Genomic DNA, 16,350 nt, shown 5'->3' with positions numbered 1-16,350 from the left:
AGTGAGCGGGGGAAGTCTTTAGGAGTTACTACGCGGACGCTGTGCTCCTCGTATCATTACGCCTCACAATATAGTCCCCCTTTTTATCTGCTTATAAAATCGACATGCTACATTTCTGTGTAAATATACTTTGCATGAAAACACTTCACGTAACTTTATTTAAATAGGGAACACGTGGAAGAGCTTGGTAGCTTCTATCGTGAGCTTTTTCGGAGCTATGTGACATGTGGGAGAGGCTGCGTATGTGCTCCGTTTGCGTGACAGAGCGCACGGACAAAGACCAGACGGGGATATATTAACACGTCTAAAGTGAGGTAAGAACATATTTTAGTATGTAAAAACGGTGGCCTATTCCTTTAAGCGTAACTGCAGCTTCTATATTAAGCTTGTGCATGACGGCACTTCAGACCCGAACTAACATCTTTTTGAGTGACAGTGCAGGATTTTAGAGGCAGTTGTGGTGAACAGGTCTGAGCTCATTCTACACATTAGGACATGGCTGGAACATGTAGGGGGAGGAAAATACTTGATTTTAACATTTTTAAACCCTGTATAGTCCCTTTAAATTATTATAAATCCTGATTACATTTTACAGAAAGGGGTCTCGAGTTGTTTGCTGAGTAATTTGGGAGGTCGTGGCCTGAAATGGGAACCCCTGCCCTAAATGATATCCATGATGTCATTTAAGTAATGCATTATTGTATTACTGACTGGTTTACGTGCACCTGATTGTAATTTCGCATATCTCTTTTGTAAGGCGCATTGAGTTGCCTTGTGAATGAAATGCGCAGTAGCCCATATATAAACATGTCTTGTCGCACCTTATTGGTTTTCCAAAGCCGTACAATATGACAAAAGGTATCACGATGTAACACAAAATTATGTATTGGTCAAGCGTTCATACCAAGAAGGCGCTGAAATCCTTCTTTGGATGTGGATTATGCATCTTCTTCCATTGTGGCTTCTTCCAGGTGCACCGGGGTTTTCCCCATCAGCCTGAAACATATGCAATACGTTTGTCTTGGGTAAACTTGACCAAACTTAGCTCAAGATTTGTAGAATCCCCGTGTACTTCCTAACCAGAATTGAAAGATGAAGCATTGAAGCACCAATAAAAAGTATACTTTACCTTAAAGGGGCTAGATGCAAGTTAGTCATCACGTAACTGCAGCTTCTATATTAAGCTCGTGCTTGACGACACTTCGGACCCGATTTAACACCTTTGTGATTGACAGTGCAGGATTTTAGAGACTGTGGTGAACAGGTCTGAGCTCATTCTACACATTAGGACATGGCTGGAACATGTAGGGGGAGGAAAATACTTAGTTTTAACATTTCTAAACTCTGTATAGTCCCTTTAAGTGATCCAAAAAGGGGTCATGGAATTAATGGGTTTTTTATTACCATTGCAAGTGAACCAGATTCAGAAAGTCGAACTTGTATTTGGTGAATGGGATCAAGCATTAAATAGATAGTATAGAGGCTAATAATAGGCTGTAAAACTGTGAATAAAGTGGATTTACTGAATGCAGGGGTGAGGTTTGATTATGTTCGCACCAGTATAGTCCAATTTACAAACAGCGCAAAAGAACAGGTGAAGACGAGAATAAAGACTAATTTATTGGGTTTGTGGAACCAATTACTTTAACAGCATTTCAACAACAAGTGCAAGATTTATGGATTTTCTGTTTGGAGATTTCCTTCAACTATATAGTATCGATTTAGCTTTGTCACACGCTGAATCCAGCTTATACCTTGGAACCGTAATTGCCCCATATCCCGGGTTGTCTTAAGCAATCACTTAGTCTCGTTTGAAGCACACACAGACATTTATATGGGTGCGCATTGAGATGGAGGGCAGTGACGGGTGGTTAGGCTTTGGCTCCATGCTCAGTTGAACAGAATGGGGCCGTAGAGATGATCCATGGGTGATTATGTCTGCACTAATGGGAGATCATTTCCCGCTTAGCTGCTCATGCCGGAGATAGATGGGACTTTGCACACAACGCTGTCTCACACACACACACACCCACACACACACATGCACACACACACACACACACACACACACATGCACACACACACACGCATCTCGCTGGGGAGGACGGGGCAGCGTTCATCAGCTCGGACAGGTAGAGGGATAGAAGCAATGCGAGGTTAGGGAAACATATATAAAACATGAGTAAGGCAAACTTTGTGTGCGAGAATGCTTGTCAAGGAGTTTTGCCTTATTTTTACTGTTGCATTGTTTTATGTTCGCAACAGATGAACTGAACTTTACTAATAGAACAAGAATGCAAACATAATGTAATAATATGTACAACAAGAATATTCATAATCAAATAACATTAAGTCCACAGTTGTTACGAGTCAAGGCCTGTTTCACATCTTGAGAAAAACAGTTCCAGATGTTTAGCTGCATTAAACAGCCTCACTATATTTAGTTCTGACATGTTCGTGCCATGTGAATCATCATCACAGATGATGATTTTAATGCTATTCTCTGCGTGACAGGAAGCCAGCGCAGAGACCTGAGCGCTGGACTAATATGGCTCTGGTTCTAGTATATAAAGTTATTGAACTCATAGTGCTACATTAGACCCTTATTTGATCCCTTTTACCTCTTTCTGTGGTTGGTGATAAGCCATAATTATCCTTGGGCTAGAAAGATGGATGCTAATCTGCGACAACAGCCTATTCCACCACCACCAGTGTTTTGCCCAAGGACACATTAGTACAAATTGGTCAGAGCTGTTATTGAATCTGCAACCTTTTAGTTCCAGTCATCGACATTATTAAAGGAATATTGGAGGACGTTTTGGATCATTTTTGACCATTCCTTCCTACTAACGGCTTGTATTGCACTTTACAAGCCTGTGTTACCAAGTTTCTAAACACACCTTAATCATTATTCATTCATGCCATACTCTGTGGTGGTAAGTTACTATTGTAGCCACAGGGGGTAGATTGGCAGAAGCAAGGTTCCCGAGCTGCGCCATCAGCCCCTCCGACCACCACCCATTCACACACTGCAATCATACTGGACTATTGTGCATGTTTTAGTGGTAGAGGGAGCCGGAGTAGCCGGAGGAAACCTATGCAGACACGAGGAACATGCAAACTCCGCACAGAAAGGCCCCGTTGCCCCACTATCTTTGTTATAGTACCCTGCTAACTGATGACCAAAAATAAATGTTACATTATGCATTTTTTCCTTGCTCGGAGGCAATGGTGTGAAGGTTATGGCTCATATCAAATTCTCTCTTTGCAAACATTCTGTTGTATTTCATATGTACCCAGGAGTTGTTATGATTAATTCATTGTGTGGTTGTCTGCTTGTAGGAGCGAAGCTGTGCTGGAATCACAGGCTTTCAAGGACAAATGAGCTTTAGGTCCCCCAAAGCTTTAAATATATACATTTAGATTTATATTACTACAATCAGGGAATATCAGACTAACTGTTGTGTTTACACTTAGAAAGACACAAACTAGTTATGCATTTATCTCTCTTTCAGAACTTCTCAAGAGTGAAAATGCAGGTGACCATGTCACTAGCCTCTCTTGTGGGAAAATCCTCAGACTTCCAGGAGGAGCACTTGCGACGTTCACTCCGCACCATCCTCGCCTATGCAGAGGAGGACACAGAGATGCAGAATACGCAGTTACCCTCACAGGTCTAAAAACACACGGATAAAGTTACAGTGCCTACTTTAACTGTTGCATATTGTGAACGTGCAACTCCCATTGCAGGTGAATGAGCTACTAAGAAATCTGAACAGCATTTTGTCGGACACAGTAAAGATGAGAGAGTTTCAAGAAGATCCAGAGATGCTTATGGACCTCATGTACAGGTAAAAGTCTTGTTTCATTTCTCTATGTGTTTATGGTGACTGTGGTACAAGTATCCCTGTATCCAAAACCATCTTATTTGAGAGCGGGGTCTGTTTAATTTAAAAGACTGACACACACATATACTTATACTTTGTGATAGAGTTTCGGTATAAAATATACTCAATTATTGGGTCTATACAAAAAAGGTGAGAAAATTATTATTGTAAACCAAATTCTTGCCATATTGTTTTCTTGATGGTTAACCGGCTCTGAAAGAGTGGGACCTAGAGAATTCATTACCGACTTAGCACATTGTGAAAACGCTCTAGATATCTTAAAGTTACAGTTAAACTAGTGTTAAATTAAACCATTGGCTTCATTAGAGCGGAGAAATGAAACATCCCCTATCACACTGTGTTTGTCTGATCATCCTGTTAAGATAAGAATTTGAAGAAGATGATTGATACAATTTTCGATTTTGTTCTTCCTGAGGCTACGATACAATTTTCATAATCCTCAAACCTGAATATTCTTGCTCGGGAGTAAATGAATAGAATGGTTTCCATGTAAAAACAGATCATTTATTCATTGGTGCATTAGGATTTAAGAACAGATTATCAAATTACTTTCTGATAGCAAGCATAATAAAGATGGAACAGAGCACCTTCATTTTCTCCGTCTAATTAATGCATCAGAATCATAACATGCAAAGTAAGCAGTGGCTGAGTGGAATCTCTGCATCTTAATAATTAGTCCTCAGTTTTCTCATTTGCCTTAGTGAAGATAACTTTGCTTTCTGCAACCTTCGTATTTGCCAATGCTTCAACTCAAAATTTGATTGTGTTGACTCTTCTGCCATCGCTGTCATATCTATATTTTAAGGCCATAATCCCAATTTCTCTCCGTGCAACAACATTGCACGATAACGGAGACGTAATTCAGATTTTTGTATGTGTGATTGGATTTGATGCAATCCTCTTAAACAAGGGCTGCACAATGAATCCCGGTCGAAATCACAATTAAAATGGTCGCTATTGGCAAATCACAAAAGCTGCAACCCTGTAGTTTCCAAACATGTTCTGAAATGCATGTGATTGTATTGTACTGAAGTTTTTTTTAATATTCAATTTAATCCATCCATGTCGCCCTGTGTCTGCCATTCCCCGAGCGAGGCGGCACTGTTTCCCATTTCACCGCGGTCTGCCTTGTTTTGCCTCTGTTTGCCGCCCTCGCTATGGTAACCATGTGGTAGCAGTTTAGTCGTCTGATCTAGCTTTGTGTATATGCAAATCAAATGGAGTGTGCGTGTACAAATGCGTGTAAAGCACGAGAGGGGCACGGCGAGACAAAGTGTGCTTGTACACGTCTTGTATGTTGACTTGGGCCCTTTTCCCTCGACAGACAGTCAACGTCACCTGCGTGTGCAATTCATCATGCACCGTCATGCTTGTGTTTGGATCACTCACCTGTTCACTGCAGACACGTGTGGGTAGTGAGTGACCTGCATAGTGAGAGCTAAATTTACATCGGGTCGCTGCAAAGTATACGGCAGTAATTCACTAAGAAACATTTGGACTCCAGATGCAGGGAGACACTGATTACATGGTCACTGACTGCTGAGCAACTTAGCCTGATCAGAAGTTCACACTGAGTTGTACTAAAGTTTGGCATACCTCAAAACATAAAACATATGTCATTTTATGCGTGTGCAGTTTGTATTCATGTAAAAATTTCGACCACTAGAAACATTGTCAATGCTCCTAGAAGTGAAATCAGGGGTAGGCAAGTTTGCTCGGTGGAGGGCCGGTTTTCTTCATCGTCAAAAGACCAAGGGCCGGACCCTCCAATTGAAGCAATTGAAGTAAAGCATCACTTTCTACATATGCCAGTGTCCATCTTAAATGAGATAAATTACTTAAAATTGCTTGAATAAATTTGAGTCGGTTTGAACTAATCAGACGAATACGCTAATGCCAATTGAACAAATAGAAATCCCACTGGAAATCAGACAAATTAACTTTTACTGTAAAATTATTTATTTTTCACTTGAAATTATACAAAATAATCTGAATTGAGAAAAAACTTGAACAAAACGTGCTTGTTCCATTGGCAAGAATAGGTTTTGTCTGCTCTAAGGCCAAACCAAATCTACTCAAACTTTAGATTTAAAGTAGATAATCAAGTAGATTTAAGTAATTTCTTCCTTGATGATTGTTCTTTAAGGATTATGGTCTAAAAGGGTGCTCTGTTAAGACATTTTAAGGAATTGACAGTGTTTTTCACATTTCTAGAGTACTTTAACAGGCATTTGATCTCCGATTTGGGTCATAATATTTCTCAAAATCATCTCGAGGGCCAGAGTTTGATGAAAGAGGGCCGGTTTTGGCCCCCGGGCCTGACGTTGCCTACCCTTGCCCTACATGTTTCAACAATGTCCTAATGTGTAGAATGAGCCCAGACCTGTTCACCATAACTGCATCTAAAATCCTGCACTGTCACTCAAAAAGATGTTAATGCGTGTCCGAAATGCCGTCATGCACAAGCTAAATTTAGAAGCTGCAGTTACACGTATGACCTGAGGTGGCAGTAGTGAGCATAAAATGGCTAACTTGCATCCAGCCCCTTTATTATTCGAACTGTGGGACTGAAGCTTGATTGTGCACTAGAAATCTCAATTCAAGAAAATAATGTGCGAGCAAATGCCCGTAAAGCTTAGAAAAATGAAATGTCTTGTATTGATTCATGCTTCCAGGATCGCCAAGGGCTACCAGACGTCCCCTGACCTGCGCCTGACCTGGCTGCAGAACATGGCGGAGAAGCACAACAACAGGAAGTGCTACACAGAGTCGGCCATGTGTCTGGTGCACGCTGCGGCTCTGGTGGCCGAGTACTTGAGTATGCTGGAGGACCACAAGTACTTACCCGTGGGCAGTGTTACTTTCCAGGTACGCCACACGACTCTACAGATTATTAGTGGTGCAAATCTCAACTGCATCTGCTATTTGCATCACTTTAGCATAAACTACTATTATGCTTGTGTACACACACGCTTAGTAAATCTGGCCCTTAGATGTCAGTTTATGTACAATAAGAAAATTAAACATGATGCATCTATTTTAGACCATTGTTTTTTTCTGTATATACATTTATAGCCAGTGGTTACTATATTACTACTTTACAGTTTTTATGTACAATATTAGCCGGAGGGGACATTTGCTATGGATACAATGCATGTATGGATAGATATGGATCACACTTTTTTCGAGAAGACTAATAGTTTTGAACCCGGTGAAGCTTCAGAACAATGGTTCTCAAATGTGGCGCTTGGATTTCTGGAGGTCCTCTGCATTTTTATACTTACATCATGTATGTATGTTATAGCAATGCCTTTAAGTGAGGTGTTTTTTTGGTTTAGGTTTTGTTTACACACAGACATGATTAAATCTATCTTAGATTTGACCTCCATGTAAGAGCCTGATAGCACTTGAGAGGTATTTTGTTTTTTTTCAAGGTGGTTTATGGTGTGAAAAGTTTGCACCCTTTGGCCCCTGGACCAGTGGAGTTTGTTTATTCCTCAAAATGGAGCTTTTAATGTTTTTACAATAGTTTCCCTGTGTCCAGATGGGGGAGCTACTCTCATAATAATTAAGAACACAAATATTCTCCCCTTGTCATGCTGTACCGTTCTAACACTGTGCCTTTGAAGCTGTGGAGGGGATTGGGGCGTGTGGGCTCCTCAGGGAGGTGCTGAGCAGTTTGTCCCCTGAACTAAAGCAGTTATCTGAACAACAAGGAAGCTGCTATTGACGACCTGTATCCGACCCTAGAGCTCTGTGGGGAGTATGTACCGGACATGCTCACCGTCCGCACCTCATTGATCGGATGCTCATCAAATTAGTTCCATTTCAGACTGTAGGACATCTCCCTCTCAAGTTAGCCACGGGATTGACTATTTGATTAGGGGGTTAATTGATGTATTCGCTGACTGATATCCTTCCCTCATCCCCAGAACATCTCCCCAAACGTGCTGGAGGAGTCAGCCGTGTCCGATGACATCCTGTCCCCGGACGAGGACGGCGTGTGCTCAGGACGATACTTCACAGAGAGCGGATTGGTGGGGTTACTGGAGCAGGCGGCTGAGCTGTTTAGTAGTGTGAGATATTCTTCTCTTTCTACATTTTCTTTTTGGGCATTTTTAGCATGAAAATGAATGACAAGAGGAGCAGCTTGTTGGAGCTGGGATGTGAACTCATGACACAGAAAAAGTGCCGAGCAGTTGTGCTGCTGTGTTAACCACTTGCAAGCTTTCATACTGCACATCCGAGCTAATCTATATCTGTATGTTTCACTGCGTGGATTTACATCGTCCCTGTACTAGTTTTAGTTATTGAAAATATTTTGATACATTTGAAATTCGTCGTAGGATTATAATTACTTTCACAAATAATACTATTTGAACTTGTCAAAGTAAAATTTTGTCAAGTGATGACAAGCCTCATGGATAAGGAGCACAAAGTTTATTATTATTATTGATCTAGTTATAGGGATATTTTGAATAACAGTCACTGAGAAACAAAGTTCTCAAAGTAATTTGTATAAACAGTTATGCATTTGATGTGATGAAATTATTACACAATAGCATAACTACAGAGAGTTTAGAAGCAGATAAACAAAAGATTATGCAGTATATAGCACTTAACCGAAGCTATAGATGTAGACACAGCTGCACTGGGGTAGATTTGCGGAAGCAAAGCTTCCAATCTGGACTCACCTAAGCTTACTGTAACAAATAAGGTGTTTTTACTGCTATTATGTTTATTTACATAATGTTCATTTGGCACACAGCTTTTATGAACTGCAGATCCTCAACAAAAACATGTTTATACTGTATATTATTATTACGTTATTGATGCAGACAAGGGACAATACTTATCTTAAAGCAGTACTAAGTAACTTATTTACCTTAATAAATCCTTTCCGTAGTGGGGGTAATACAAGTGTTTATGGGATGATTGGAGGGTCTTTCATCTCCCCCTGGTGTCTCTGGCCAGAAAACCATGTTTGCAACTTGACTGCCCCCGGTGCGGAGAAAGCAATACACACTAATGTAATCACGAAGAAGAAGCTAACATGCTAACGGGCAAAGCTAACTGCGGGTGTGTGTGTGTGAAAAAAAGTGAAGAAAAAAAAAATCCGTTGTATAATTGGATGCACAGTAACCCTCTCTCCCTTTCGCCTTTCCTGTCAGCGTAGTATTTACTCTCCAAGACAATTAATGAATTAAAAAATCGTAACTTGCTACTACACCTGCAGTTGCGCTTATGGCCTCTAGGGGGAAGAGTTACTTAGTACTGCTTTAAAGGGGCTAGATGCAAGTTAGCCCTTTTATACTCACTACTGCCACCTCAGGTCATACATGTAACTACACCTTCTATATAAAGATCGTGCATGACGGCACTTCGGACCCGAATTAACACCTTTCTGAGTGACAGTGCAGGATTTTAGAGGCAGTTGTGGTGAACATGTCTGAGCTCATTCTACACATTAGGACATTGTTGGAACATGTAGGGGGAGGAAAATACATAATTTTAACATTTTTAAACTCTGTATAGTCCCTTTCAATCATTCCACTCTTGCAAAGTCATACATTCTATTTATCCATCCCACTTCCCTTTTTGTCCTTCACCTTTACCAAGTCACCAAATATTAATACACAGTTTGTTTCCAATATTATTGTAGTCTATGCTTTACATTCCTTCAACTTAATAATCTGCTAAAAATACCTATGCCACAGATAGACAGATGTATCCTAAACATGCTGATGGATGTGTTTTCAGGGAGGTCTTTACGAAGCTGTGAATGAAGTCTACAAGATCATTGTCCCAATCCTGGAAGCACACCGAGACTTCAGAAAGCTGTCTCTTACTCACAATAAGCTGCACAAGGCGTTTGATAACATCATTCAAAAGGTAATAACTTTCCCATATCAACCGTTAGAAGCCTATTGAAATGTACACACGCAAATATGTCTTTGAAGGGCGCACAATTTCTTTCAATTTACTTTTGACAAGGCGTTGCCCATAAAGATTACTCTGCTCCGGAGAAAGATTAGGTTTAATTTGGGCGGCTCCAAGGCGTATTGAATTGGGAGTGCGGCCCATCAAAGTGTTCGTCACAATAAAGGCTTCATAAAGGGCTATTAACATAATGGGCAGGAATATGAGACCGATGCCGCAGTGATTACAGTCTTACATTCAAATGCGCTCCTTGTTTTTCCGCAGGGCAATAAGAGGATGTTTGGAACCTATTTCCGCGTGGCCTTTTACGGGTCCACGTTCGGGGACTTGGACGAGCGGGAGTTTATCTACAAAGAGCCGGCGATCACGCATTTGCCCGAGATATCTCATCGACTGGAGGTGAGAGAGAAAAGCTCATTTTTGCAGAACACAAAGCTGTTCAAGTTCAGAATGGGAAAGTATGGCATTTGAAGTGACATAAACCTTGTCAATCGTTGCCTTTTATACTTTAGAGAAACACAATTTTCCCTCTTTTTAAACATTTTCTGGAGGAATATGAACTTATTTATCACATATAAATAAAGTCAAGTGTCAATCGGGCCTATATGAAAATTTTCTCACAGCAGATTGTTCAGTAGAAGTGAAAAAACGACAGTCGTAGCTAGCGATAGCTAACCGTTAGCATTAGCCCGATGCTAATATGTAGCATCAAGTTAGCATTCTCCGTTATTTATGTATTTATGGGCTGTTGAACCACTTTGCTCCTCTTCATGTCTTTGTATCTTTATTTAGTAGAAAACTATATTCATTTTAATTTTTCAGCGTTTTTTAAAGTAGTTTTTGAATAATTTGAGAGAAGTTTAGATTTTTCTCCAAATATAAGCGATGAGAATTTTCATTCCATTTGACTTTGTCATTTGGTAAAACTGAGCAATTATACAATTTTTCCATTAGAGTAAATTGGGGAGTTCTGGTCATCGCTACGGTAACTCCATGAAACATATGACAAGGGTTTCATTTACTTTTTTTGATTAGAACGACCAAATTAAGTTTTCTGCCAAATTTTACTCCCCGTATAAATGTTATCGCTATTATCGCACAATTTGTTTTGACATATCAAAGCAAATGGAAACAGGCTTGGGCTCATTCTACACATTAGGACATTGCTGGAACATGTAGGGGGAAGAAAATACTTAATTTGAACAATTTTAAACTCTGTATAGTCCCTTTTAAAGGGGCTAGATGCAAGTTCACCATTTTATACTCACTACTGCCACCTCAGGTCATACGTGTAACTGCACCTTCTATATTAAGCTCATGCATGACGGCACTTTGGACCCGAATTAACACCTTTTTGAGTGACAGTGCAGGATTTTAGAGGCAGTTGTGGTGAACAGGTCTGGGCTCTTTCTACACATTAGGACATTGTTGGAACATGTAGGGGAGGAAAATACTTAATTTAAACATTTTTAAACTTTGTATAGTCCCTTTAATAAAGTTTTCAAAATGTATAGTTTTGATATTCTTCACAATAATCTAGCGAAATTACATAGTGAACCGGACTACTACATTATTCCATGTGTTCATTCATAGTTTAATGCCTTCAATGAGAATCACACAATGTAAGTAGTGTTGAATATGAACAAAAGCCGATTCATAGAAAGTGTTTCCAAACTTTTGCCCAGTAGCGTACATTATTTTAAGATACAATGCCAAAAAAATACAGAGGCCAATGTGTCTAATGTAGAAAAACAGAATAAAGCTCAACATAGAACCTCAAGCCCCGACATGACGATTGACAAAACCATCTTGTTACCTTAAGTGATCATACGTCTCAGTCTGGGGCACACGGGTCAAGCGCCGAGCAAATCACTGTGAACATCTGCCTCCAATACATCAAACCAATGAGTGACTCTAAAAGAGCGGCTTTGAACTTTCAAAGCTCTTAAACTGGGCCATGTTTAATTAAAAAGCCCACACCAATGGAGGCGATGCATAAAGTTCATGTAATGCATAACAACGAACAGTGGGAAGCATAAAAAAACAACATATTTATTACTCCTTCTTTTTTTATCTCTCAGAATTTCTACAGTCAGTGTTTCGGAGATGACACTCTGGTCATGATCAAGGATTCTTCGCCGGTGGACAGGACAAGACTGAACCCCAATAAGGTGACTGTTTAACCTCTTAACCCCCACTTTAACTGAGTGCATTTTCTTTCTTTATCTAAATCTACAAGCTTCTTGATTGGAGCTTACAGTGGCCAGTGTTACGCCTCATTTGAAAGCTAAGACCTACAGAACTGATCTTTTTTCCCACTGTGTTGTCACTTTTTTGGGTAACACTTTATTTTACAGTACTCTTGATACATTGTACCTAACTAAATTTAGTACTGTGTAATGGGCTTTGTACCAATGTGTAATAACTTGTACCTGTGGGTTAGATACACAATGAAATAATATGTAATTATGTAATAAGACAAAATTCTGACTCTAACCCTAAACTTAAGCCCTAGCCCTAAGGATTTCGTGCCCTATTACATTATGTACTTACAAAGTACTAATACAAGTTACTCCATTGTGTACGTACAACATAGGTACAATTTATTACAGATTATTACAGAGCACATTACACTGTACTAAGGTAGTGTAAAATAAAGTGATACCCTTTTTTGACTTTTCTTTATCACTTTTTATGTCACTTTTTTGTTCCTCTTCTGTTTTTTTTCTGTGTTTTCATCACATTTTTGTCACTTTTTTTTTTTTTTTAGCTTTTTTGTCACTTTTAGTAGCTCTTTTTTCGTGGTTTTGTCGCTATTCTGATGCTTTTTTTTCAAGAAGCTTTTGTATTTTGGTAAAGCCAAACTGGAGAATATGTGCTTGGTTAAGGTGGGGATTAAGGGGTTAATAACGTATGTTGCTCATCCGTCATGTTTTAATTGTTCTTTTGTCTTTAATAATGGATGACGATCAGGTGGATAAATAAATGATGAGACATAAAGTGACCTGGTTGCCATGTTGGTGGGTGGAGGGAACGGATGTACAAAGGCTCACATACAGTTCATTAGTACAAGCTGAATTTTTCCTCTCAGCCATTTTATTTATTATTTATTTATGTATATATGAGAAAAATGCTTGGCCAGATGGTGTTATTTTAATGGAATCGGGTTTTTAGAAATATTGTGGAGACTGCATTATCCGTGGCACTTTACTTTACAGCTCAGTAATAACCCCATTTAACATGCTAATTCCATCCTATTACCATGTCACGTGTCATCCCATAGTCTAATGATAACAATTATTCCCTCATCTACTGTATTAATTGTTATCCTGTAAAATTAAGCATTTATGGACTGACTACAATGATCTTAACCAAAATGATTGCTTATGGTATGGTAGAAAGTGTATCAACTTTGTTTTGGCCGTGGAACGATCGTCCTCTCTGCATAACAGCTCTCAGCGTAAACTCACACGAGCTTTGTTTCTCCCCTGCTGTTGAATCGATTGAAATGCAATGTTTTCTCCTCCTATGCAGGCATACATCCAAATCACTTTCGTGGAGCCCTACTTTGACGACTACGAAATGAAAGACCGAATGACCAACTTTGAGAAAAACTTCAATTTACGGCGCTTCATGTACACCACGCCGTTCACCAAGAGCGGGCGGCCGCGGGGGGAGCTCAACGAGCAGTACAAGAGGAAAACCATACTCACCACCATGCACGCCTTTCCCTACGTGAAAACACGCATCAATGTCATCCAGAAAGAGGAGGTACTTTACAAAAAAAAACACCTTAGATTTCAACACTGTTCAAAAATGCTAATGTATTGTGCACTAATTTGCTTTTTAGTTCGACCTAACTCCGATTGAGGTTGCCATAGAGGACATGCAGAAAAAAACAAGAGAGCTAGCGGTTGCCACACACAGAGAGCAACCAGATGCTAAGATGCTGCAAATGGTGCTACAAGGTTCTGTGGGAGCCACGGTTAACCAGGTAAAAACTGAATTCACAACATTTGAGTTCAAAATTTGAGTTCGACTACTGCAATAGCCTCCTCTACGGACTTCCCACCACCCATCTCCAAACACTGCTGCCCGCCTCCTCACCCACACCCGGTCCCGAGAACACATCACCCCCGTCCTCAGCTCCACTGGCTCCCTGTTCAATATCGTATTCAATACAAGCTCCTCCTCCTCACCTACAAATCCCTCCATAACCTGGCCCGCCCTATCTCACCGATCTCCTGCAACAACACCAACCCACCTGACGGACCTTGGGGGACTGAGCCATTAGAAACTCTGACTCACTACCAACCTTCAAATCAGTACTCAAAACCCACTTGTTCAAACTAGCTTTTCCTTAAACCCCTTTTTTGTTTTGTTTTATCCCCCATGTAAAGCCTCTTTGAGTGTCCAAAAAAGCGCTATACAAGTTTGATGTATTATTATTATTATTACAAAATTTCGGACGCAAAGTTAGTGGCACTTGTGCAGGTTGACGATGGATAGTTCTAGTTTCTGACAGTGAGGAAGTTGATCTCCAAACCACACAATTGGCATGATCTTTTCATGGTGCTTTTATTTTGGTGCGCTGGATCGAAACAGGAAGTTACTTCTTGGGAGGCGTTGTTATGATTTGAAGTTGTGCACAGAGTCAATTTTCCGTGCTCTTCTAATACCCGACACTGCAAATACCTACCCATACTGAAATCGGAATATTCACCTACTCAAGAGGCCGGCTCACCTGATGAGTGCTCTTCTAAAATGATTGCACTTTGTATTACGTCCCATTTCCTGCGCGGGGAGGCTCCATAATTCAGCTCTGTTTATCTTATCACGTGCCGCTTCCATTGTAGGAACAGGGTGCAGGTAGGAGACATGACAGCGATCACACTTCAAAGTCCGCACCTCATCCATAACCCTAATCCTTCCTTTGCTTTTCTACTGATTTAGTTAAAACGTCAGTTCATGGTCTCTTCATGGCCTCTTCTTCCCTTTCATGTGTGCGCGGGGCGGCATGCTAAACCGGAGGTCCCTTTGATCTGATCGCTTCCAGGTCCCGATGTTGGAGTCATAATGAACGAGCTACGACTGTGTCTGTGTTCCACCCCTCCCTCTCTGCTCTATCTTCCAGCGTCTAATCTGACAGGTCCCTCGCTCCGGCCTGACGCTCGTATACATAACACTAATGCTAGGCAGCTTCGTAAACATATAAGTCTCGGCGGTAATCAAGAGCAAGAGGCGACGGAGGCGGCGTTTGTCCAATGTGTGCGCGACGCGTTTATGTAGCTAATCAGAGTTGTTTAACTGCGCCCGTCGCATACATGCGCGTTTCCGAGCGTGCTGTGGTTTTATGATGGATATAAGTTTAGATAACAAGATCTCATACTGTGCAAATGAAAGCCAAATGCTGCCTGTATTCCGGGCCAGTGGTGACATTAGCCATGCAAGAGGAAGGGAATCATAGCTGCTTCCATTCCTTCCACATGTTCTTGTGGAAGAACATTGTGGCTTATGTTGCATTTCATAGGAAGTCAGCGAACCATCTGCCCTAAAACAAGAACACAAATCAAATGTTTTATTTGTCTTTAATAATGGTTAAATAAATACCGGCCACATTTCAATATGGGGACAATAAAGTATTATCTTGAAAAAAAACCCACAAATGTCCAGATAACTAATCAGTGCAGTTCAGGATATCGGTTTAGAGCAGGGGTGTCAAACATACGGCCCCGCGAGATGATTTAATCAGGCCCCTGCCCTGTAGAGCATAAATTAGTATGTGAAAAAAAGTAAGTCTCTAGCCCAATTTTTCAAGAATAACCAGAATGCTCATTCTAGCCACTAGGAGGCATTCAATTAAAAAAAGGAAAGAGTTCCACACGTGTCCAGCAGAGGGCACTGACATAATAAGAGCTCAGGATATGAACAACACATTATTTAGCCACATGGTAAATGGACAGTCTGCCCCAGGGGGCGGCTGTGGCTTCAATAACATCTTACCACCACTGAGTGTGGAGTGCATGAATAATGACTACTATGTAGTACTTTGAGGATCCAGCGTGGGAGCTAAATTTCGGCCCGCGACCTAAAATGAGTTTGACACCCCTGGTTTAGAGTTAGGCCAATCAACAAATGTATTGAAAGGGAAGGGAGTCTTATTTGTATAGAGCTTTTCATATGACACAAGTCACACCCAAAACACTTCACACATGAAAGGGAGGGTTCATTCACTCCATGCTGCTGGTGGTAAGCTACACAGATGCCCCTGGGGTAGACTGACAGAAGCGAGGCCTATGTGTGGTGGTCCCTCTGACCACCACACATAGGCATTGGGTGAAGTGTCTTGCCCAAGGATAAACGACAGTTTGCACCTGCAAGAGCCTGGATTCGAACCCCTGACCTTCCGATCATGAGACGACCCGCTCTACCATCTGCACCACTGTCGCCCCTTACTTGGCTCTCATGTTTGCATTTGAGTTTATACTATGCTGGTTTGGAT

At 40.8% G+C, this 16,350-nt stretch overlaps 1 protein-coding gene across 1 annotated transcript in view; it reads left to right on the top strand.

Moving 5' to 3' along the window:
• The window catches only part of dock8 (dedicator of cytokinesis 8), an 82,498-nt gene that overhangs the window by 56,361 nt on the left and 9,787 nt on the right, over nucleotides 1–16,350 (top strand). Inside the window, exons 37-45 of the mRNA XM_079553156.1 lie at nucleotides 3,516–3,674; nucleotides 3,751–3,851; nucleotides 6,584–6,776; nucleotides 7,841–7,984; nucleotides 9,669–9,800; nucleotides 10,113–10,247; nucleotides 11,930–12,019; nucleotides 13,383–13,619; nucleotides 13,699–13,842. Of these exons, the coding sequence (XP_079409282.1) occupies nucleotides 3,516–3,674; nucleotides 3,751–3,851; nucleotides 6,584–6,776; nucleotides 7,841–7,984; nucleotides 9,669–9,800; nucleotides 10,113–10,247; nucleotides 11,930–12,019; nucleotides 13,383–13,619; nucleotides 13,699–13,842 (1,335 nt within the window). The remainder of the gene's footprint in view (nucleotides 1–3,515; nucleotides 3,675–3,750; nucleotides 3,852–6,583; nucleotides 6,777–7,840; nucleotides 7,985–9,668; nucleotides 9,801–10,112; nucleotides 10,248–11,929; nucleotides 12,020–13,382; nucleotides 13,620–13,698; nucleotides 13,843–16,350) is intronic.

Source organism: Gobius niger (assembly GCF_951799975.1).
Source record: "Gobius niger genome assembly, chromosome: 1".
Lineage (NCBI taxonomy): Eukaryota > Metazoa > Chordata > Actinopteri > Gobiiformes > Gobiidae > Gobius > Gobius niger.
The sequence above is the reverse complement of the archived record's forward strand: the minus strand, read 5'-3'. Positions and strand labels throughout refer to the sequence as shown.